Genomic DNA, 23,539 nt, shown 5'->3' on the forward strand with positions numbered 1-23,539 from the left:
ACTGGCAGCCTTAGGCTTTGTCTACACTGGCATTTTCATCATTAAAACTTTTGTCGCTCACGGGTGTGAAAAAACACACCCCTCCCCCAAACGACAAAAGTTTTAATGACGAAAAGCGCCAGTGTGCACAGTGATTCGTTGGCAGGAGGTGCTCTCCCATTGACGAAGTTACCACTCCTCTCGGAGGTGGTTTTATTTTGTCGCTGGGAGAGAGCCGGGTGACAAAGAGCGGCTACACTGCTTACCTTACAACGGCACAGCTGCAGCGGCTCAGCCACGCCATGGTAAGGCGCTCAGTGTAGACATAGCCTTAAAAGCTTGTCTCTTTCACCAACAGCCGTTGATCCAATAAAAGATATTACCTCTCCAACCTGTCTCTCTGAGCTGTCTCACGGTGTTTCAATACATCCGGTTCCAGTCCTGGCCAGTGTGTGCAAAATGATAAATAACATGGGTAGAGGGAAGAAGTTAACCAGATTTTTTAAACCTCAAAAAAAAATTTAGTTCAAGGATTGGGGTAAGGCTTTGTAGTCACTTCTAAATGTAATTGGTTTGTCTGTCCAATAAGCTTTCTAACCCCCCCCCCACCCCCCAATCTAAACCCCCTTACCTTTGTGGCTGAGTCTGTCTTTGTTGGAACAACTGTTATCAAATTTTATGCACTTTGGAAGTTGATACCAATTGATTACAAAAGAGACTTTAGGTGAAAGATATAGGGAAAAGAGAAGCATGGGGTTAAGGAATCACCAGACCTGTGTTTAGAGCATCTGCCAAACTGCTGATTATACTCTATGGAAGGGAGGGGAGCAGTATTAGGGATAAAGTCAGCAGGGTTTAGAGAAGGAAGAAGCCTTTCAGAGGAGCTGCTTAAGCTCTGATAAACGTCTAGACTGTTAGCAAGGAGTGGGGATTTGTTATGCAGTGGCAGTAGCCCCTGAAACTTAGCTTAGCCACCCACACTTAGTTTAGCCCCACAAAACTTGCAAAAATATACCCAAAGTTCAACATAGCAAATGAATAAAATCCCATTTCCTATTCAAGCGATCCATTTCCCATCATCTCCCAGTAAATTATCTGTACCTTTACATAAATCCTAACAAAAGTGTTTGGTTTAGCGTGTGGGGTGTAAATCAGATGGGTGATAATGAGGACGGAGGATGATATAGCAATGCGGAATGAGCTGGATCACTCAACTGGCTGGATTAAGGGATCCAGCCAATTCCCCTCTGCCGTGTCATTTCCAGACATTCTAACACTTGAGTTTGGTTTTTGTTGTGGTTTTTAAAATAAATCTTTGTAAAGAAAGTAATGTTGGTTTGGACTGTTAGCTGGATTCCAAAGCACACTCTCAGCCATAATGCTCTTATCACGAAGATTTTTGTTTGTGAGCTAATCTGAACCTTTTGAGATTATTCTATCGCTTCTGACAATTATTCTTTAACATTCAAATTACATAAGGTTGTTTAAACAACATTTACAGAGAATGATATTGTGTCACTAATGTGGATAAATGAGACAAGACCAATACCCTTGCTAAAATAATTAAGGGACTAAAGTCCATTTCTGTGAACTGCAAGGAACAAGGGAGAACGTTACTACTCCCAATTTTGAAAAGATTATTGGGCTGAATCCTCAACTGGTGTAAAAAAATCATAGCGCCATTCATTTCAACATAACTGCTCACCTTTACACCAGCTGAAGATCTGATCTAATCCCCAGAGAATTAAATTACAGGGGTGTCCGCTCATTTACATGAAGTGTGAAATGCCAAATACTTTTGTTTGCTTAGGAACCAACGCATCTGCACCAGATCAGCTGAGTTTGGCATTGGCCTGGAACCGTGTGGATATTGCACGCAGCCAAATCTTTGTCTTTGGACATCACTGGCCGGTAAAACTGCTTTTCCTAGACCGATTATTTGGCAAATAATTTTAAATTAAGTGGCAAATATCCCTTCCCTGCCTTTGATTTTCTTGGCAATGACAAGTAATGTTGAATTCTTTTGGTATGCATGATGGCCTGATCTGGGATATTCCATATGGACAATTAATTATAAAATATCACTAGTCTACCTTTTCCAAAAAGCTAATAATGACAAAACTCGTGTGCTTTTGAAATGAAAAGTAGCAGCATAAAATTAGCAAATGAATGTATTCATGTTTCCTCTTGAGGCAAGAAATTCAAATAATGGAAATCATATGGGGCCTGATTTATGCTGAGCGCATATCTACACTAGAAATTTAAATCGACCTATGTTAGGGCATCACTCTAACTACACTGATATAAGTCCTAAACCTCTCGTGGTTCATGTACACACTGCCATCCTTCTGTTGGTGCTGTGTGTCCACACTAGGAGTGCTTCCATCGACTTAAGAGGGGCAGTGTGGGGTCTGAGAACCTGGGCACTCAGCTCCATGTGCAGCTCCCTGCAGGGAACCCGGCTGCCCCCCCACCCCCCGCCCCAGCTCTCCGCCACCAGGAGCCCAGTGCCCCAGCTCCCAGCAGGGAGCTCTGCACCTGAGGCCGGGTGGCTCCTGGCCTCTCAGCAGGAAGCCAGGAACCTTGGTGCAACTGGGCTCCGCACAGGCAGCCAGGAGCCTCCAGGTGGCAACTGGGCTCCCCATTGGGAGCTGGGAGCCTCCAGGCAGCAGCCAGGCTCCAAGCAGGGTGGGCGCAGCCTAGCTGGGAGCAAAGAGTCCAGAGGGGAAGCCAGAGACTCTAGCTGGAGCCCCTCACCCACCCTGCAGTGACAGCTCAGCTTTCAGCATGGAGTTGTGAAATTGACAAGATGACAGCCAGCAGCCAATGTACGTAACTCAGGGTCTACACAGATACTACATCATTACGCCAGTGTAAGCCCTGTGCCTCTCATGGAGGTGGAGTTATTATGTCAGGGCTTGTCTACATTACCCGCTGGATTGACAGGCAGCGATCGATCCAGCGGGGGTCGATTTATCGCGTCTAGTCTAGATAAATCGACCACCGAGCATTCTCCCATCAACTCTGGTACTCCACCGGAGCGAGAAGTGGAAGCGGAGTCGATGGGGGAGCATCAGCCATCGACTCACCACAGTGAAGGCACCGCGTTAAGTAGATCTAAGTACGTCGACTTCAAGTACGTTATTCACGTAGCTGAAGTTGTGTAACTTAGAGCGTTTTCCTTCCCCCCCTCCCCTTCCCCCATCAGCAGGAGCAAGGCTGTATTGTGTACACTGACATAATTAGATCGACGTAAGCTGCCTTCCATCAACCTAATGCTGTAGTGTACACCAAGCAGCAGGCCTTGGCAGAATCAGTCATCACACCCATAGTGAATGTTCTAGTAATACTATGTAGACCTCAGGCTGCCTAACTGGTGAGTGTAAGCAGGTGGTTAGATGTCTAGCTCTAATAAATTACACAGTAGGGCTGGAAATTACAAAGGCACCCAGGAGACTCCTTTGAAAATCCCAGTTTGAATTAATGGGACAAAATCATGACCACAAAGAGACCAATGCTGAATATCAGGCCCTTAGTGTGTGAGGTGATGCCAAATGAATCTAGGGGTGAGATTTTCAGAGGTGCCTAAGGCGTTGGAATGGGTCTTGTGCTCCTAAATCATTTTTAAAGTGTGATACTGGGCCCACTGAAGTTAATGGTAAAGCTCCCATTAATTTCAATGGGGAAGATCAGACACTTCAGTGCTTTTGAAAATTTCACCCCTAGAGTCATTCATGTAACTAAATAAACCTTGTTTTAAGCCAGTTTCATGACTCAATATGCTGGTGCATTTTGCTTTACTAAATGAACCATCTGGTATCAAATTATTACAAAGTGTTCTGAGGAACCAGAATAAAATAGGCCATAAGAATTAAGTAAGGTTCTTTTTTTTTTTTTTAATTAGATGTCATCCTTGAAATGACGTACAATAAAATGGTCAGTAAAATACTTTACATCCACACTATGTATTTCATTGAGGTTTATTTAATTTAGAAACGTAAGTCATTAAAAATTTAACCAACAATCCTCCCTGTACACAGTATTTTATTCCTTCCCTGAGAGCAATGTGATGTTTCCAATATTCACGGTCCATTAAAAACATTTTTATAAAGAGGATGTAGGGATCCTAAACAATATAAGTATTACTAGAAATCAATTTATTTGGAGGAAATGTTCCAATCTCCACATTATTGTGTTTAGATTCAAAAATACCAACTGGCAAACAAAACCTACCTCTGTTTTGTCCAGTTTCATCTTTGTACTCTTCAACTCTTTGTGGAAATTACATGAGCCAATTACAATTCATTGTCATTTCAAATTCATGAAGATTGCCCTTGATGTAGTGTTTGCTCTGAGTTTACAGATCCATTTCTGTCCTGACTTGTAAATGCTTTCATGGCAGGATAGTGTGAGAGGACTTTGTGCAAAAAAGAAAGCTTTGTTAAGCAAACGTTTATGGCCTTGATCCTGCAGTACTCTGCACAATGAACCAATTTGTTGTGGTCTAGCATAAATGTTTGTGTAACTTATGTATGAGGACAAGTTAAGTGCTAGGTGCAGCAGTCCAAACTGAGGGGAAGTAGTCTCAAAAATTGTCAGCCAAAACTTTTTTTTAATTGAAAAATGCACATTTGGTGACATTGAAGCATTTTGTGATTTCAAGTTGGTTTCACCAAATTGTTGGTTTAAGAAAAAAAAACGAACAATTTGAAAAAATGTATTTTTTGAGTTTGAAATTATCTTTGTTTCAAAATTTTCTTTAATATTTTTAAAAATTTAAAAACGTTAAATGGTCGAAGCCTAAATGACATGTTTTGCTCCATCTGGTATGAATTTTTTTCAATGTTCTGAAATTGCTGATTCACTGAAAATTCGCTATTTGCCCAATTCTAGCCTCAAGCGTGCCTTCCTCCCTTCTTCCAAGAGCACAGGTTAAGATGGAGAAGGGTGTAGTGGAGAATAGGCACATTTGAGGAGACATGAACATAAGCACGATCTTAGCATGTGAATGCACCACTTAGGTGCAATCTTCCCTCTCTGGCCTTAGCCCATACGACTATATAGAGGTCAGCTGATGGCCATGTGGCATTCTTATTAACACTGGTTCCTTCTGTGCCTTATCTGCTTGTTGCTTTTACTTTGACATTCCACTATTTCCCTACATATGTTTAAAAAGTGGAAAGAAGGTAAAGTGCAAGGCGCATACTCAGCATCTTACCATACCTCTCAGTCTTACCTTACTTTGAGACATCCACTTGAGTCCCAGACTTAACTACTTACTACAAATATATGGTGTTGTCCCACTTCGAAATGTTGTTGCTCATATCAGGAATAAAGAATCATTCAAATGGTTATGGAATAGGTTATTTGCACTCAGGGAATGAATCCCTGCATGAATTTGTTGAGTGTGGCGTTCCTCATTTTGGATCTTTCTCACACATTATGTCCCAATTTGGGCCTTGGTGTTTTGAGAGATTTGCCACTACAGATAAAGATTGTGTAATAGGTGTTGCCTTTTCAACTGGGAATTTTCAGCCTATTCTGTTTTCTTCTTTATATGTTACTCTCTGCTCCTGAGTAAGTCATAAGCAGCTGGGATCAAATCTGGATGTTCAGATCTTAAAGCATGAGCCTCTACGCTGCCTAAGGTGAAAGACCCAGCTCTGTTAGCTAAGGCTGTATGAGGCTCATCAATCTCTATATGTGGCCCAGCCACTGCTAGAGGGAGACAGCATGCCACACTGAGTGAGGGTAGGTTACACACAGCACCACTGTAAAAGAGAGTGGTAGTATTAAGAAAAGGAGTACTTGTGGCACCTTAGAGACTAACAAATTTTTTGAGCATAAGTTTTCGTGAGCTTGCATCCGATGAAGTGAGCTGTAGCTCACAAAAGTTTATGCTCAAATAAATTTGTTAGTCTCTAAGGTGACACAAGTACTCCTTTCCTTTTTGCAGATACAGACTAACACGGCTGCTACTCTGAAACCTGGTAGTATTAAGATTCAATAGAACATTCTATTGATGTACAATCCTCCAATTGCCAAAACAATTGACTGTATTATCTTAATATTTGTGCATTATTAAATGTAGCCTTTAGGAAGCCTTACAGTGACTGATGGCACAGCACCTGAGAAGGAAAAGAAATCCCCAGCAGCTCAAACTAAAGCAGCCAGAGGGAAAGGAAAAGGGAAAAAAAAGGGAGGGAAAATGAAAGAAGAGCCAGAAGAAGAAACAGATCCACGGAAGCTTGAACTACTAAACTGGGTAAGATGAAAGTGGCATCTTTCTTCCAGTTGCTGCTATGTTCTTTATCTCATTTGACTCCTCCCTCTAATCTGTTCTTCTCAGTTTACATGTGCACACACCCAGCCTACCCCAAAGATAAATCAAAGAATGAGTTACCTTCTACAAGGCCCTAGAAGTGATGCAAATAGACACATTAACCCAACATGGAATGAAAGGAATACACTTCTTGTGAGGGACATATTGATGCCTGGAATATTTTGAGGCATGGGAGACCTTTTATATAGCGCTATCAAGCGATTAAAAAAATTAATCGTGATTAATTGCATGATTAAAGAAATTTACTGTGATTAATCGTGCAATTAATCGCGCTGTTAAACAAGAATAGAATACCATTTATTTAAATATTTTTGGATGTTTTCCACATTTTCAAATATATTGATTTAAATTACAACACAGAATACAAAGTGTTCAGTGCTCACTTTATATTTATTTTTGATTACAAATATTTGCACTATAAAAAAAAAGAAAAAGTATTTTTCAATTCACCTAATACAAGTACTGTAGTGCAATCTCTTTATCATGAAAGATGAACTTACAAATGTAGAATTATGTACAAAAAACCCCCCGCATTCAAAAATAAAACAATGTAAAACTTTAGAGCCTACAAGTCCACTTGGTCCTACTTCAGCCAATCGCTCAGACAAACAAGTTTGTTTACAATTTGCAGGAGATAATGCTGCTCGCTTCTTGTTTACAATGTCATCTGAAAGTAAGAACAGGCATTTGCATGGTGCTGTTGTAGCCGGCATCACAAGACATTTACATGCCAGATGTGCTAAAGCTTCATATGTCCCTTCATGCTTCAATCACCATTCCAGAGGACATGCTTCCATGCTGATGACCGGTTCTGCTCAATAACGATCCAAAGCAAAGCGGACCGACTCATGTTAATTTTTGTCATCTGAGTCAGATGCCACCAGCAGAAGGTTGATTTTCTTTTTTGGTGGTTCGGGTTTTGTAGTTTCCGCATCTGAGTGGTGCTTTATTAAGACTTCTGAAAGCATGGTCCGCACTTCATCTCTCTCAGATTTTGAATGGCACTTCAGATTCTTAAACCTTGGATTGAGTGCTGTAGCTATCTTTAAAAAAGAAAAGGAGTACTTGTGGCACCTTAGAGACTAACCAATTTATTTGAGCATAAGCTTTCGTGAGCTACAGCTCACTTCATCGGATGCATACTGTGGAAAGTGTAGAAGATCAAGTGTGATAAGCTATTACCAGCAGGAGAGTGGGGTGGGGGGAGGTATTTTTTCATGCTTTGTGTGTATAAAAAGATCTTCTACACTTTCCACAGTATGCATCCGATGAAATGAGCTGTAGCTCACGAAAGCTTATGCTCAAATAAATTGGTTAGTCTCTAAGGTGCCACAAGTCCTCCTTTTCTTTTTGCGAATACAGACTAACATGGCTGTTACTCTGAAACCTGTAGCTATCTTTAGAAATCTCACAGTGGTACCTTCTTTGTGTTTTGTCAAATCTGCCGTGAAAGTGTTCTTAAATCAAACATGAGCTTGGGTCGTCGTCTGAGACTGCTAGAACATGAACTATATGGCAGAATGCGGGTAAAACAAAGCCGGAGGATGTTCGGGAAAAAAAAGGAGCAGTTGACTCAGAGGCGGATATGAGTATAGGCTTCTTTATTGCGATACTTGTTCCCCTGGACCCAATTGTCAAGTAAGCACTGGATTAATTACATCACACTCTTTTTATTTAAGTTAATATGTAAACGCCTGCATCCATTACAACACCCCAAGAACCCTTATTAGGTAATAGAAACACCCATTCTGTTAGTATGCCCACCCCTCTCCATTGTTTGCAGCGTTACATATGTCGTACAAGCATTTTTACCTTGAAAATACATTTCTTTGCAACAACCTGTTGCCATAAATCTCCCTCAATTTGCAGTTTTTAGGGGAAGGAGGAAGGGGCTATGACCCAGGGCTCGCTTATGGAGCTGGGAAAGGAGGGGAGGAGGAGATAACACTTCTTTACCCAAAAGGTATCCTTTAGATCCCCACATTTTTTATGCAGCTGCAATACTTATCAATTCTTCACAAGGAGAAGGGAGGGGAAAGGGCAGGACTTTATTTATTAAGCAAAGGAATAGTGCATGCCTGTGCCTACTGCCTGATACCATGCCAGCACACTAGCGGTTTTCAATGTCTTTACTTAACCCTTACATATCCCAACAGAGACATACAATTCTCCCCCAAGGAGTTCAGTCACAAATTGAATTAACACATTATTTTTTTAACAAGCATCATCAGCATGGAAGCATGTCCTCTGGAATGGTGGCCGAAGCATGAAGGGGCATACGAATGTTTAGCATATCTGGCACATAAATACCTTTCAACGCTGGCTATAAAAGTACCATGCAAACACCTGTTCTCACTTTCAGGTGACATTGTAAATAAGAATCAGGCAGCAGTATTTCCCGTAAATGTAAACAAACTTTTGTGTCTTAGCAATTGGCTGATCAAGAAGTAGAACTGAGTGGACTTGTAGGCTCTAAAGTTTTACATTGTTTTGTTTTTGAGCGCAGTTATGTAACAAAAAAATTTACATTTGTAAGTTATGCTTTCACAATAAAGAGAGTGCACTACAATACTTGTATGAGGTGAATTGAAAAATACTATTTATTTTGTTTATCATTTTTATAGTGCAAATGTTTGTAATCAAAAATAATATAAAGTGAGCACTGTACACTTTGTATTCTGTGTTGTAATTGAAATAAAAATATTTGAAAAACATAGAAAAAACCCAAAAATATTTAATAAATTTCAATTGGTATTCTATTGTTTAACAGTGCGATTAATCATGATTAATTTTTTAAATCGTGATTAACTCAAAAAAATTAATCGCGTGAGTTAACTTCGATTAATCAACAGCCCTACTTTTCTGTATTTTATAAGTGTCTTCATAATTATAGGTAGATTGCATAGAAATATGTATAACTAAGGTCACACAAGCATTTCCATTTTAAGTGGTAATTTTCTGTTGCTATTAATACTTCTGCGTTTTCCAATCTTTTTCCTTCCTGACTGAAATTTGGCTGGCTTGTTTTCTGTTCAGGAGTGAATTGTTTTGGAAGGTTTCAACCAAAGTGAATAAACCATATTTGGGAACAGAAAGACTGCAAAAATATATACTTTTTCCATTACAAAAAAGTATTCCTCTGAATGTTTCTAGCTCATCAGTGATTGGTGGGGGAGACTTAACATTTTATAGGAAGATAGTTCTTGTGTTTTGAATTTCCTATCAGTTTATTTTAATTTTTTTTAAGTTGAATATTCTGTTGGGTTGTTCCCATGTTTGGCCATATTAAGAGAAGCTGACCAATATTTCCAGCAACAACTTGGGGATTTCTTTTCAGAAGATTGGAGAGAGTGCATATTGCCACTTCACTCTATTTGAGGCAACAGCTTGTCAATTGAATGGAAGCAGCCTATGTGGGTTGTTATGGTACAAAACACTCTTTATGTTTGTGCAGTTCATTCTTTTTAAATTTAACCCGCTCCCATCACACATAGCAAGCAAGCCCACCTCTTCGTATAATGTGTCATTTCACTTGGTTTAGCTGTAAGGTACCAAATAAAAAGTACTGAAAGTTACAATCATTCTCCTAAAGGTTTCATTTACTGCTCTCATTACTTCAACATTAAGGACACATCCAAAAAAAACCCCAAAAAACAAAACCACAACATCTAAACTATACATGGAACACCTATCAGGGACATTTTCATTTTTCAAAATTACATTTGATGTGTAGGTGACTGAACATGGCTTGAAATTCACATGTGAATTCTTTTATTAAACAACCAAAAAACTTCAGTTTTGCAGTTGCTGGCACAGCATCTCTGACTTACTTGCCCAGGGTTTGCATTGTGTTCTCTCTCCTCAACTCTCAGGTGAATTCCCTGGAGCAGGCTATGCTGGACGCCCTGGTACTGGATCGAGTTGATTTTGTGAAACTCTTGATTGAAAATGGAGTGAACATGCAACGCTTCCTCACTATTCCTCGACTAGAAGAGCTTTATAATACTGTGAGTGAGCTGTGATGCTGATATAAACTGCAGCATCTCTCACGGTTGACACCTTTTCCTTTCTCCCTTTTCCCCCCCAATAACTGGCACAGAAACTGTCCAACTGGTGGTTTCATTTTATACTTCAACAATTGCAGGGGGAGAAAACTCGGTGCACTGACAGTCCACAAAAGGTGCATATCACTAGAGGGAGTCACTGTAATAACTCCTGGCTTCATAATACTTTTAAGATACACAGAGTATCTTGACTAAGCCTAGAGCAGCTTTTAGATGGTCTTATGGTTTATCATGTAAATATAGTGAAGTATTTTTAAAATGCATATTAAGAACTTTTCAATAACTAGTATTGCCATTAAAACGATAATATCAGCCAGTAACTGTGGCTTTTTACTGGCATAGTCTTAACTTCCTCACTGATGTGTGACACAATCTTGTTGACCCTCAGTTAGTTGTCATTTCTTTATTCTTTATTGTTGTAATAATAAAATGTTTTATATAGAAACTCTCATCCATAAATCCCAAAGCACTTTACACCTGGCACTGAGTATCATTATTCCCATTTACAGATGGGGAAACCAAGGCACAGAGGCAAAGTGACTTGCCCAAGGTCACCCAGCAGGGCAGTGGCAGAACCAGGAATAAAACCCAGTTCTCCTGAATCCCAGTCCAGTGCATTATCCACTAGGTCATGCTGCCTCTTTTATAACACATAGGCTGCTTGGGACTAGAGTCTCCTTTGCACAAACCCAGACAGAACACCCTAGTAGGTCCTTACTCCTGGGGGAATTCTGCACCGCTGTGCATGTTCAGAATTCATGTGCTGCACAGAATTTTCTTCCACAAAAAATACATTCTGCTGGAAAGGTGCTGCAGTTTCTCCTTTCACCCACGAGGGGCCACTGTGGCACCAGAACACAGAGGAGGGGCTCCTGGGCAGGACCAGCCCCAGCTCCAGTTAAGAAAGAGAAAGAAGTTGCTTTCCTCACAGCACCCTGCTCATGGGGGCAGGTCAGAAAGCACGGGATATGGGGACACAGACAGCATGGGGAACCTGGGGGGTCAGACTGGGGTTCAGAAGGGCTAGTGGGAGTGACAGACTGGGGAAGGGGCTGAATGGGAGTGGGGGTGCAGAGACACATGGGGATAGGAGGTGGCTTAGTGGGGGTGCAGGGACACATGGGGATGGGGAAGGGGCTGAGGGGGGTTCAGGGACACATGGGGACAGGGCAGATGTGCCTGACTAAATGAGAGAGACTATGGGTCAGCCAGGGTCTGCATGGTGGTGGCTCCCTAACAAACCCTTCCCCTCCCAAAAACCTGTTACATTGTTCTCCCACCCACACCCAACAACCCTCCAAGTTCACACCCAGGCTCCTTCTCAGCAGTTATTTCCCTCTCCCTCAGCTCCTCCACTATCCCTGGCTTCCCCAAGCCATTGCACTGCTTCTGAGGGGTGCAGGAAATACGTTTCCATATTGTAGTTTAAATGAATTATTACTCAAGAGTTCTGTATTAAGGAACCTACTAAGGAATCTACTTGTCAAAAAACATTTCTGGACTCTTTTTTGTTGTCTGTATTATTGTAGACATAGTTGCTGACAGGTATTTGAAATAAATTACAAAATAATTGAAACTAGGATGATTATATTGTGTTATTTTTACAAATAAAATGTGCAGAATTTTGCAGAATCGTAAAATATTGGGTACAGAATATTTCATTTTTGATGCGGCATTCCCCCGGAGTAGATCCTGCAGAGGCACAGAGCTGCCATCAACTGCTCCTACATCAACTCTCCCTGATGTTAGTGTGGGAGGTGTGGCCAAAGGTAAAGGGTCAGTGCCAAGGCATCCTGGCACCTTGCGATTCCCAGGTGGGGATTACAGCCCCTTGTAGCTGTTGGCAGCCAGTGCAAGTTAAGGCAACCTGAAGGCTCCTGTGATGTATATCTGAGGACTGGACCATTGCACAGGGTTCCTAGCAGCACAAAGGTGGCTGTAAACTCTGTTAGTGACTTGTTACTTTTGGCCAATTATGCCTCCGATCTTTTTATCCATGAAGAAAACAGTACATACTGATGTTCTGTTCTAATAATGAACAAATAATAGTTCAGGGAATTCACATCCAAATTTCTAATGCTTTGCAGAAACTATGCTTTTTTTTTTAATCAAAGGGAAGAATTAAAGACCTAACAAAATATGAATGGTCTCTCTTTCAGAGATTGGGTCCACCAAATACGCTGCATTTGCTAGTCAGGGATGTGAAAAAGGTAAGTTTTTATATTATTTCCAGATATTGGGATTTATTTTCATGATTATTTTAATTGTACAAATCAATGGGGGAAGTGAACATAATGTAGATGGAAAATAAAACTTTGAAATGAAATTATAGTTTTTAAGGAGAGGGAAGTTAAATCACTAGTAGTGTAAGATATTCAGACCAGATTTAAATATACTTAATTTCTTTTTATATCAAAAGAAGCTTACATACAACATTACAGTGAAAAAATATTTCCTTGCAAAATTACAGAATCAGAAGTTAGAGAGAGAAAATATCTACTCCATTATCCAGTCCATCCACCTGCCAATGCAGGATTGTTCCTTTTTGTGTATTTATTAGTGTGTTTTTCAGACTCCCAAGCAATGTTACTTCCACCACTTCCATTGGGAGAAAGTCACTTCCACTCTTCTGAGTTAGAAGTCATAAATCTGTTATTCATTACCATCCACTGCATATAAATGTACTGTAAGGCTTAGTCTTAAATTCACTATATTTGATGGGGGTTTTGCTTCTGTTGTTTTCCTACACGGAGTATATCCTGCATTTCTGTTGCAGGGAACACCTCAACTGATTTCAGTGAGAGTTCTTCATGAAAGTTTTGCAGGATTGGGTCAATGTATAATCCATAATGATCCACCTCAGGGTTTAATTCTTATCTAATTTTTCATTATTCACATTTTCCAATGGTACTAACTCTCTTCTGTGTATTTTTTTCCTATCTGTCCATCTTTCTCCTTCTGGTCATCACATTTCCATGGCTCACTCTCATTCAGCGACAAGCTCGGGGATTTGGTTGGGTTAACCTGGAGGTGATTTGTTTCCCTAGAATGTAGCTCTTTCATCGTAGTTTATTGCTAAGTGGTGTTCTAGACTAAACCTTGCTGTGGTGTGCAAAAAAGGATACAGTTAGAACAGTGGAAGATAGTCTTCTGTCACAGTTCTGGGAGATTTAATGTAACTGTCCAATCTTTAACAATATGACAATACAGGTTATACAACCTGCTTGTTTACCTAGTTTAGACGGCAGATTAACCCAAATTTCCCTGTACATGATGGGCTGGGAATTGTAGATAATAATGAAGTGGGGAAAAATGTTATTCATACAGTAAAAGCTACAGTGTATACTGACACCTTTCAGAAGCAGGAGGAAACTCTTGTATCAGCATACTACAGGTAATTGCTATCTTTTTTAAAAGCAAGGTATATAAACAAATCTGACTTATCCTGAAATAAATAGAATAATTAAAACAAATAATAATTTAGTAGTTCGATTTCTCATCATAGACTTGATCCAAAGTCTACTGAAGTCAATAGGAGTCTTTTCATTGACTTTGTTTGGGGACTTATCTAAAGTCCATTGAACTATTATATTTATCTTAAGGACACATTATACTGTCCAATACGGATAATTTTCTCTTTGATTTCCCTGAGGAATCTCACAATTTGCAATCCCCTTTTAATTTATAATTGTCACTTTTTATTTTAAAACACAAGAGACTCACATTTTGAGGATGAGTAAATTAAATATAGACGTTTTCTGTTTATATTCAGGTTTTTATACCATGCTCATCACTATGGTATCTGAGCATCTAGTATACTGTAGAGTTTGCAAGTACTATAATGTTCTCCATAACTGAATATACTTAGTAGTATAGTATATTTATAGTTTATCAAATGTATTAATATTGTTTATAATCTTGTACTGTATAAAATTATTCGTGATAATATGTATACATTTGGAGTATGAGCACTATAATGATATCTCATTAAATTATTGCACAGATCATAAGTATTCAAGTAGTGTATTAGTAGAAATGTTATAGTAATAAAATGCTTGTTTTGATTTTTATTAAGGGGTACAGGAAAAAAACCCACCCACTCCATTATACAAAAAGCCATCTTTAAACCATCTCAAAAGAAAAATTAATTCTTGCATGAATAAAACCTTAAAATAGACAAAGCTGTTCAGATTAGTTTGCAGATCGAAATCCCATTCAAATATGGAATGGAATGTTATTAATTCAGTTCAAAGAACTCAAAGCCACTGGGGGGCCATCCTGCAAGCCCTGTCTCCCAAGAGCAGTCCCATTGACTTCAGAGCAACTACTCGTGCATGTGAAGAGTACTTTCATCAATCAGGTTCTGCAGAAGCAAGCCTCATGGCTATTAAACACTTCGTTTTTATTTTTGAATTAAAAATGGTTTCAAATTAAATTCTCAGCACTGTGTACCTCTAGTAAGATTCGTCATCACTTTAATCTTTCAGCCATGAGATAGCCACACTAAAATTAAGCAAGTTATCTATAAAATGAAAACGTATGAAATTACATCAAATGTCCATGGAGCACATAACCAACAGAATGTGTATAAATCTTCAGCTGCATTTATTTATTAAAAATAATGTGATTGTATCCATTTTAACAGAAATATATTAAAAACTATAAAGCTCTTGTCTTCTTCCCTTGCCTAATACATTTATTGTTCCATTACATATTATATTTAACTGCTGCAAATAACTCTGTACTGATATATTTGTTACCAACAACCACTGCTGAAATTCTACCCTTAGATAGACAGACATGGGAGAATTTGGCCCCAAGTAAAAAAACTTCCCTGGATGGATATGTTAATAATGAATAAAATATTAAAGTCTACCAAGTATGAATATAAATATGTCATGTTGTATATAGCCAAGGCAACTCTCTGTATATGCTTTATTGTTGTTTTATATCCTAAAAATACACTTTGTATTTTGTAGGGAAATCTTCCACCCGATTATCATATCAGCCTGATAGATATTGGTCTTGTACTTGAATACCTCATGGGTGGAGCTTATCGCTGCAACTATACTCGAAAAAGTTTTCGGACCCTTTACAATAATTTATTTGGACCAAAGAGGGTAAGAATGTGTTAATGTTATATTTCCCCATAGTGCTGATAATCAAAATAACTAATTCTCCACTTCTTCAATCTTATGTGAACCACTGTGTGTCCATTTGATCTTCATTTAACAGCCTGTGGAGTTAATATGAGGATAATACAAAATATCTGAGCTGAAGAACAAAGACTCAGGGTCCCAATAGGTGCTAAATATGATGTGCAAGTATGCACTTTCCACGCTTCTTGGTAATTAACAAATATTTCTAACTGTGGTGTTACGCATGTTTAGCCATTCCTAGTTTTAATTTGTGAGCATGACCTTCTAAAGTTATTGTAACTGCATAAAATAGTCATATAAAATAAACACAGGGATAAACTACAACTCAGTGAGCAAGTAATTGTAATAACCCATGGGCCTAATCCAAGTAAGCCAAAGGAGCTGCCTCAGAAGAGGAACAATTTTGCAAATATCCTGTAAAAGATTGCTTCCAAGAGTAAGGGCTTATTACCCAAAATAAACTGTTCTCTTGCCAGAATATAGTATTGATCGTGAAGCTAATGGAATATAAAGAGGAGTCATTTTAAGAAAATGTAATAGAACAAAGATTCTAATTTCTAAGGGGAAAAAAATAGGAAAACAGGTTTCACCACGGGCTTGTTTCTCATAGATGCCTCTGATTAAATGGGTTTGGTTTTTTGTTTTTAATTCGGAAGTGGTCTTTTTGTATCGAGTCGAAGGATGATGGGGGGGGGGCAAGATAAGAAGCTTGTGGGGAGGGGGGTTTCCCTTCCAAAATAGAGTTACAGCTACTAGCCAGATAATGTTCCTATCTAGGCAAATGAAAAAATTACTTTCTTTGGCACTCTTACTCCTTTGCATTTTCCCCTCCATCTAACTAGATTTCTTTTCTTTTTCTTTTTTCTTTTAAATATGCAGCCAAAAGCTCTTAAACTTTTAGGAATGGAGGTAAGTTGGATTTTTTTTTTCATATAACTAGGAAAAACACCTTTCTGCATCATTCTGGGCTTTCTCAGTTTTATGCTGATTTAATATAAATTGTATCTGGCTGGGATCTTCTATTTTACAGATTACTTTTGAAACACCAGCAACCTACTTTATATTTAAGGTCTTGAGTTCTGCATAGAGCTTTGCTCACATAATCCTCAAGCAGTTTTTTTAGTAGTATTACGTAATAACAGACTCCCATGTTGGAAAATATTGTAGATAAAACAATTTTAGATGTGAACACAGAGAACATAGTGATGAGAGAGACTACAGCAGCTGAGTAATTTATGGTCAAATCCTCTTTATATTTAAAGTGCAGTTTATGCATGGAAGATTTAGGCTGTCTGTAGCAGCACGTAGAGTACAGGCACTACATTTGTGTTACACACCGCTGTGAAAGGCAGGCTGTGTCCATACTTGTCACTTTGGTGTGTAGCTACGCACTGCAGCGAAAGGCTCTGGCAGTGGGAAGGAAAGGCTCTCACAGGGGAGAGGCAGCGAAATGCTACAGTGTTAAAGATAGCAGCATAGATGTGGGAGGGCATGGTTTGGGCATGTAGAGAGCCATGTAGGGTATGTATCCTGGGGGTTAAGGCATGTAGGGCACTCTGCTTTTCTCACCTAAGCTAAGTCTCCCATCTACGCTACTGTTTATAACTGTGCTAGCTGGACTGGCTGCATCTGTACTTACATCCTTACATGTAGATGTAGCGTAGACATAGGCTTCGATAGGTCAGAGAGGGAAATTGCTTTTTCAGTCAAGTTAACTAAGTGTTATGTTCGTTATTTTCTTCCGTTGTAAAACGTAGCTGATTATTTCAGAGCATATCAGCACTGCTCTGATGTAAACAGCCCAAAGATGAGGGGGACCTGAACCTGAATCCCAGCCCCAGGTCTGAGCTCTGCCCCAACCACCCCAGAACTTCAGGGAAGTTTAGATTTCAATCCAAATGTTGTCCCTGGGGCCTGTCTCTCCCATGGGCCCAAACCAGAACCCTGGTTCAGATTCCAACAAACTTTGGGAAAGCTCAGTATCTGATCTGAAGGCAGAGCTAAACATTTCTAATAGATACCTTAGAACATAGCAGTTAGATACTTGGTACCTGAAAAGATTAGGGACTTTTGTATATGAAGCATATAAGTAAGCTTGTATTATCACTGTGTGAATAGTAAGGTTGCCAACCCTCCAGGATTTCCCTGGAGTCTCCAGGATTTAAAGATTAATCTTTTATTAAAGATTATGTCATGTGATGAAATCTCCAGGAATACATCCAACCAAAATTCTTAACCCTAGTGAATAGAGTTTTATGTTGAAGCTAAAGTCAGTTGTAAAATATATACGCACAAAGGCCTATGTTTTCCAAAGCAGATAAGCAGCGTTTCCTTGTATGAAGAAAGTGTAAATAAACTTAATTTTCCTCTCAGATCGACTTCATATTTTCTAACAGCTTTAGGGCAAAGTGCTCAGGTTACAGACAGGAGGAAACAAGACCTGAAGAGATGTGGTCTCATTTATATACCACAGAGTCGAGCTCTGAGATATGTGGCTTTATTCACATGCAGGTTACTCAGTATTTTCCAAGAACATATTTTGATGTTTTTATGCTTTCCTTCAGTGGCAAATGCTTTACACAGAACAAACTGAAGTGTTTTGAAGTTTAATTCTGTTTTCTCTATCGTGCTGTGGGTGCAGTTCTGTCTATCTAAAAGAAAAGAAATGGTGAAAAATAAAATTAACTTTTAAAAAATATTCCAAAGAAATCTTCTGTGCTCATGTGGAAAGAAGAGGGAATATTAACTTTCTTCATTTCCAGTTCTTTTATTTTCTTTACTATTAACTATAAATTATTTGGCATTTTGCAATCATCACTTGTTCTTTTCTACCAAAAAAATGCAGTTCTCGTCTTCGGATTTGAAATGGCACTTGGCTGTGTGTGCACAGCCTTTTCCTTGAAAGACAGATAACGTTTTTTCTAAATGCATGTGAATAATGACCACTGCAATTTCTATAAGGACCACTTCTCCCTTCCTGAAATTATTGGAAAGTAGGAAGAAGTGAGATGAATTTAAGAAAAAAGTGAAGACTTCTGCTTGGAATCTCAGGCTCTAAAAGAGTGGTTCTCCAACTTTTGTACTGGTGACCCCTTTCACGTACCAAGCCTCTGAATACGACGCCCCTTATCAATTAAAAACACTTTTAAATATATTTAATACCATTATAAATGCTGGAGGCAAAGCGGGGTTTGGGGTGGAGGATGACAGCTCACGACCCCCCATGTAATAACCTCATGACCCCCTGAGGGGTCCCGACCCCCAGTTTGAGAACCCCTGCTCTAAAACTTAATTCTGAACTCTGATATATAGCTCATGCTGCTGCATACTTCCTTAAAAGAATCTAGTGCACTTTGTATGCACAAGGATTGATGTTATAAAGTGTTTATTACCACTACTCGCACTTCATCTCTGATAGTGGAATCGAGCCCTAAAAATTATCAATAGCTCTATCTATAGTGATATATGTAGTATTCTTCCTACATTGTTTAAACCTTAATTTTCCCAACGTGGCTTTTCTCCCTTTAGGATCCTGCTCCATTGTCTGTATCTCCCTTCAGTTACTTCCATGTTGGTTCCTGTAGTAATGGCCTATCCTCCTTATCCTTTTAGGAAATGGGATAGTTATACCTTCAGTTTGTACTGCATACATACGAGGAGATTCCTTATTCAAAGGTGAACAATCCCTTTAGTATCTTAACTCTGTTCCTAAGGATTCTGTCTATCTGCCTTTTCCCTTTGCCTGTTTTCCCTTCTCTTCATCTGCATGTTGGTTTAAAAATTGCTTTGATGCCTGATATGAAGCATTATTCTGCAGGAATAGAGAGAGACCATATCAAATCAGAGACTACAGCGTAATCTACTTATAGTGAAGCTCCATTGACAATTCAATAGAATAAAAGTCCTAAGTTGTTTCAGTTTACTGCAAAGCAACCAGGGCAATTACACATGCAGTACAACTCCGCTTATACTCTAGCTGGCTTGTGTAAAGTGATAACTTTAATATAATAGGGTTCTACTATATTCATAGAATATTAGTGACTCATAATGAAGCATGCAAGTAATGGTTCTGTGGCCAAAATGTTAACCCAGGAGTGCTAACCCAATGCATGATCTGTTGATAAGGTATTATTTCATTATTTTGTTTTTGGCATTCTTTATAGAAACAAATCAGAAATTAAACTACAGAACATGATGTAATTCAAGGAACATAGGCTTCTTGTTAATGGGAAGTTCACATTTTCTTTTGGAAATGCCAGTAGTCATCTCAACATGTTCTTTGTGCATGGAATAGGGGTCAAAATAGCTTTCAGAATTCAGTGGCAAGAATTTTGTTTTGCTTTCCTTTAGGATGATGAGCCTCCAACCAAAGGGAAGAAGAAGAAGAAAAAGAAAAAGGAGGAAGAGATAGATATTGATGTGGATGACCCAGAAGTCAGCCGCTTTCAGTACCCATTTCATGAACTCATGGTATGGGCAGTGCTGATGAAACGGCAGAAGATGGCACTCTTTCTTTGGCAGCGAGGGGAGGAGACCATGGCCAAAGCACTTGTGGCATGTAAACTGTACAAATCCATGGCCCATGAGTCTTCAGAGAGTGAACTGGTGGATGACATCTCTCAGGATTTGGACAACAACTCAAAGTTAGTTAATTGGCACATAGTGCATAATTCATTTGTATATATGGGGCCATATGGACTGCTCAAAGTTATTTTTGAGCAATTGAAATTAATTATTAAGATGGTGGGTCACAGGGGTGATTATTTGGCCCATTTTTCTGACCAACCTTTTTCATCTATGAAGTTTGAGGATATAAGTACAAGACTGGGATGCAAGAACTTTTGAGTTATCATACCTTGGAGTCCCTCTGTGGCCTTAGGAAAATTGCTTAACCTCTCTGCCTGTTTCCTCCTTTATAAAATAAAATTAGTTTACCTCACTAGGTCAGGATTAACTGATGTACATGAATTCTCTGAAGCGGTAAATTTCGTCTACTAAGTTTTATCACAAACAGTCTCACAAGAGCTGTGAAAGAAGTTGACATGTTTGAAGGTGATTAAAAATAAAAATAAGTTTAAAGGGAATGAAAATTATGTGTTACTCTATACACTCTACTTGGTTTTGTTAGTCTCTGTGCCTTATTGCTTTTTTAGTTTTAAACAAATTTCTTCAAAACTTTCAAATGTAATTGGCTTTATTATAATTGTCCTTAGAATGTTAGAAGTTTACAATATGACAATTACAACTTCTATAGTGTAATCAAAGGATCAAAAATATTTCACAAGCAATAATGACATTTCTAGTCAATAGCTTCTTAAGCACCAAAGTTAATTATCATTTATATTTATTTGTGTGGAGCTTTTGCATGCTAGCACAAATCATGACTGAGGCCCAGTTGTGCTTGATGCTGTACAAACACATGGGAAAACACTGTACCAGCCCAAAAGAGTTTACAATCAAATTTAAGGGAACACTAAAATTTTTAAGCAAAGTTCATCAGATTCTTTTTGCATGTCTCCTTTTCTTCAGAGATTTTGGCCAGCTGGCTGTTGAGTTGTTAGATCAATCCTATAAACATGATGAACAGGTTGCCATGAAATTGCTGACCTATGAACTGAAAAACTGGAGTAACTCCACCTGCCTAAAACTTGCTGTGGCAGCTAAACACAGGGACTTCATAGCTCACACCTGCAGCCAGATGTTATTAACAGACATGTGGATGGGGCGGCTACGCATGCGGAAAAACCCAGGCCTTAAGGTATTTCTTCTACACAATTGCAGTAATTTCCTTGGCACTGATGTTGAAGATACAGCTATGGCATATAGTATTGTATCATATTTAGTATATTTATTCATATAACCATTCAGCCCCCTAATTATAGGGGTGCTTTAAAAGTATTTCTTTTGTGAAGCTAATTTTTCTGGCTCCTTACCTCAGAATATTTAAGTGACAACATCCCCATGGCAGAGGGGGGTAGTAGGCAATAAAAGGCTTAGTATGCTTTAAATCTGGAAGCAAAGCCAGATATATGAGAAAAGCTGTTCATTTAAGTTTATACCCCAGCCATGAAAATTAGTTATATTACATGAGAAGCCAAAAGACATTCATCATGCTCAGCTACTACTGTGGTGAAGGCCACATAATAAAGCATGAGAGAGAGAGAACAAACCACATATGACAAATGCTAGTCACATCTCTTAATGCAGTACTGGAAGGAGCTCAGATAGTACAGTGAAAAGGGTGGTATAAGAAGCAATGTAGAATAGTAAAGAGTAGAATGATGGGAAAAAACACATTTTTTAGGAAGAATCTTTTCTTGTTTTGCGGGCTTGAACACTTGTTCTGCTGATTTCTCTGTCTTTCCATTGAGACTCAGGTGATTGTTCAAGAGTGGGTTCAAAGAATGAATAACTGCTAAACATGAATAATGTTAAGTTTGGCAAAGGGGAGACACATGATACACACAGTGTGAGAAGTGTTTTGGTGTTGCTTGTGAGGAGGATAATATATGATTTTCTGGGCTATAATCAGGTGAAATCCTTCTCTTATCCTATATTGTTAAAACTGCCTTCCACATGTAGGCCTGTCACCTTGATGTCATCTCCAACCCATCTCTCATTTTCTCACTTCCAGGTCATCACCAGATCCAGTTGATTTTTCACACCATAACATCTACAAAATCCATCTTTATGTTTCTTCTTCTCCTGCCAACGTCCTGATCCATTCTCTGCTTTTCTCTCTCCTTGACCTGTCTCATCTTCAACTCTCTCACTTTCCACTTTCCCACTTCTCTCCAACTCTTGCGTCAAATCTCACGATTCTCTCCCTTCTTTCAGATCACATCTCTCCCTTGTTAAATCTATTCACTGACTCCCTTCCTCTTCCATGCAAAGTTCAGCCTTCCCTAACCTTCCAGTTCTATCCTCCTCACCTGTATATCCCCCAAACCTTCTATTCTCATTCCCTCCCCTAACTACTTCTTTTATCTCATCCTCCAACTCTTTTAAAGTGCCTTCTTGCATGCTATCTCTCATGCTTAGAAAGCTTTCCCAGTTGTTTGCTAAGCTTCCCCCTTTTATTCTTTCAAAACTCTTCTGAGAACCCCCTGTTTCACATCAGACTCTAATTTATAAGCTTTGGTAAGAACCTGCTCCCTTCACCATCCTGCTGTGTTTTGTTCCACTGAATTTAGCTGTTGAACTCTGTCCTGCAACACTTTTACCTTCTGATGTGTTTTATTGCAATGTATCTACAGATATAAGTCTTCCAGAGCAAGCTCCATGTTCTATCTTAAAACTCTTTACAGTGCTATGTGTAATACTTGTTCTTTGTAAATACTAATTATTTCAGTAGCTTCCCGTATGTTGAATGTGATTCAGAGAAATGATGGCGACAAAAGAAATAATGTTGTTTTTAAAAAAATCTAATGATGCATTGAAGTGATACCTCTTTTCTTGCCCAGGTTATAATGGGGATTCTCTTCCCGCCCACCATCCTGTTCCTAGAGTTTCGCACTTCTGATGATTTTTCCTATCAGACATCAAGAGAAAATGAAGATGGCAAAGAAAAAGAGGAGGAAAATGTGGTTGGTACTAAACCTTATCAGAATGTTCTTAACTTAGCCAGCATACTTAATATTCAGAATTGCCTACAATTATGCCACTGGCCACTTCAGATTGAAATCTGCAAATTTTCCATGTCACCTGTCTGTGTAGAAACAAAAATCCTTGTATATTAGAGTATTGAGACTATATAGGCCACATTATCAGCCAGTGTGAATTTGATGTAGCCAGTGGAGGTATGCCAGTGGAGGTATGCCAATTTACAACAGCTAAGAACCTCGCCTTGTATTTTTCAAAGTGCAATGGAAATGGATGATTAGAGAATAGAGTCCTATTGTTCAGAAGGAAGCTTTCTGTAGCTGACAGATGATTGAGCATCATGACTGAAAGAACCTCTCATAGGTGATATTGTATTGGTGACAAGCTGCCAG

General features: G+C 39.0%; 1 protein-coding gene across 2 annotated transcripts in view; it reads left to right on the forward strand.

Moving 5' to 3' along the window:
* TRPM1 (transient receptor potential cation channel subfamily M member 1) overlaps nt 1–23,539 on the forward strand; it is a 71,319-nt gene that overhangs the window by 21,966 nt on the left and 25,814 nt on the right. For both annotated transcript variants that reach the window (XM_074966183.1, XM_074966184.1), the window contains exons 8-16: nt 1,790–1,890; nt 6,071–6,244; nt 10,195–10,329; nt 12,546–12,596; nt 15,366–15,506; nt 16,425–16,454; nt 19,896–20,188; nt 21,075–21,303; nt 23,009–23,131. In XM_074966183.1, the coding sequence (XP_074822284.1) occupies nt 1,790–1,890; nt 6,071–6,244; nt 10,195–10,329; nt 12,546–12,596; nt 15,366–15,506; nt 16,425–16,454; nt 19,896–20,188; nt 21,075–21,303; nt 23,009–23,131 (1,277 nt within the window). The remainder of the gene's footprint in view (nt 1–1,789; nt 1,891–6,070; nt 6,245–10,194; nt 10,330–12,545; nt 12,597–15,365; nt 15,507–16,424; nt 16,455–19,895; nt 20,189–21,074; nt 21,304–23,008; nt 23,132–23,539) is intronic.

Source organism: Natator depressus, chromosome 10 (genome assembly GCF_965152275.1).
Source record: "Natator depressus isolate rNatDep1 chromosome 10, rNatDep2.hap1, whole genome shotgun sequence".
In the NCBI taxonomy this organism is placed as follows: domain Eukaryota; kingdom Metazoa; phylum Chordata; order Testudines; family Cheloniidae; genus Natator; species Natator depressus.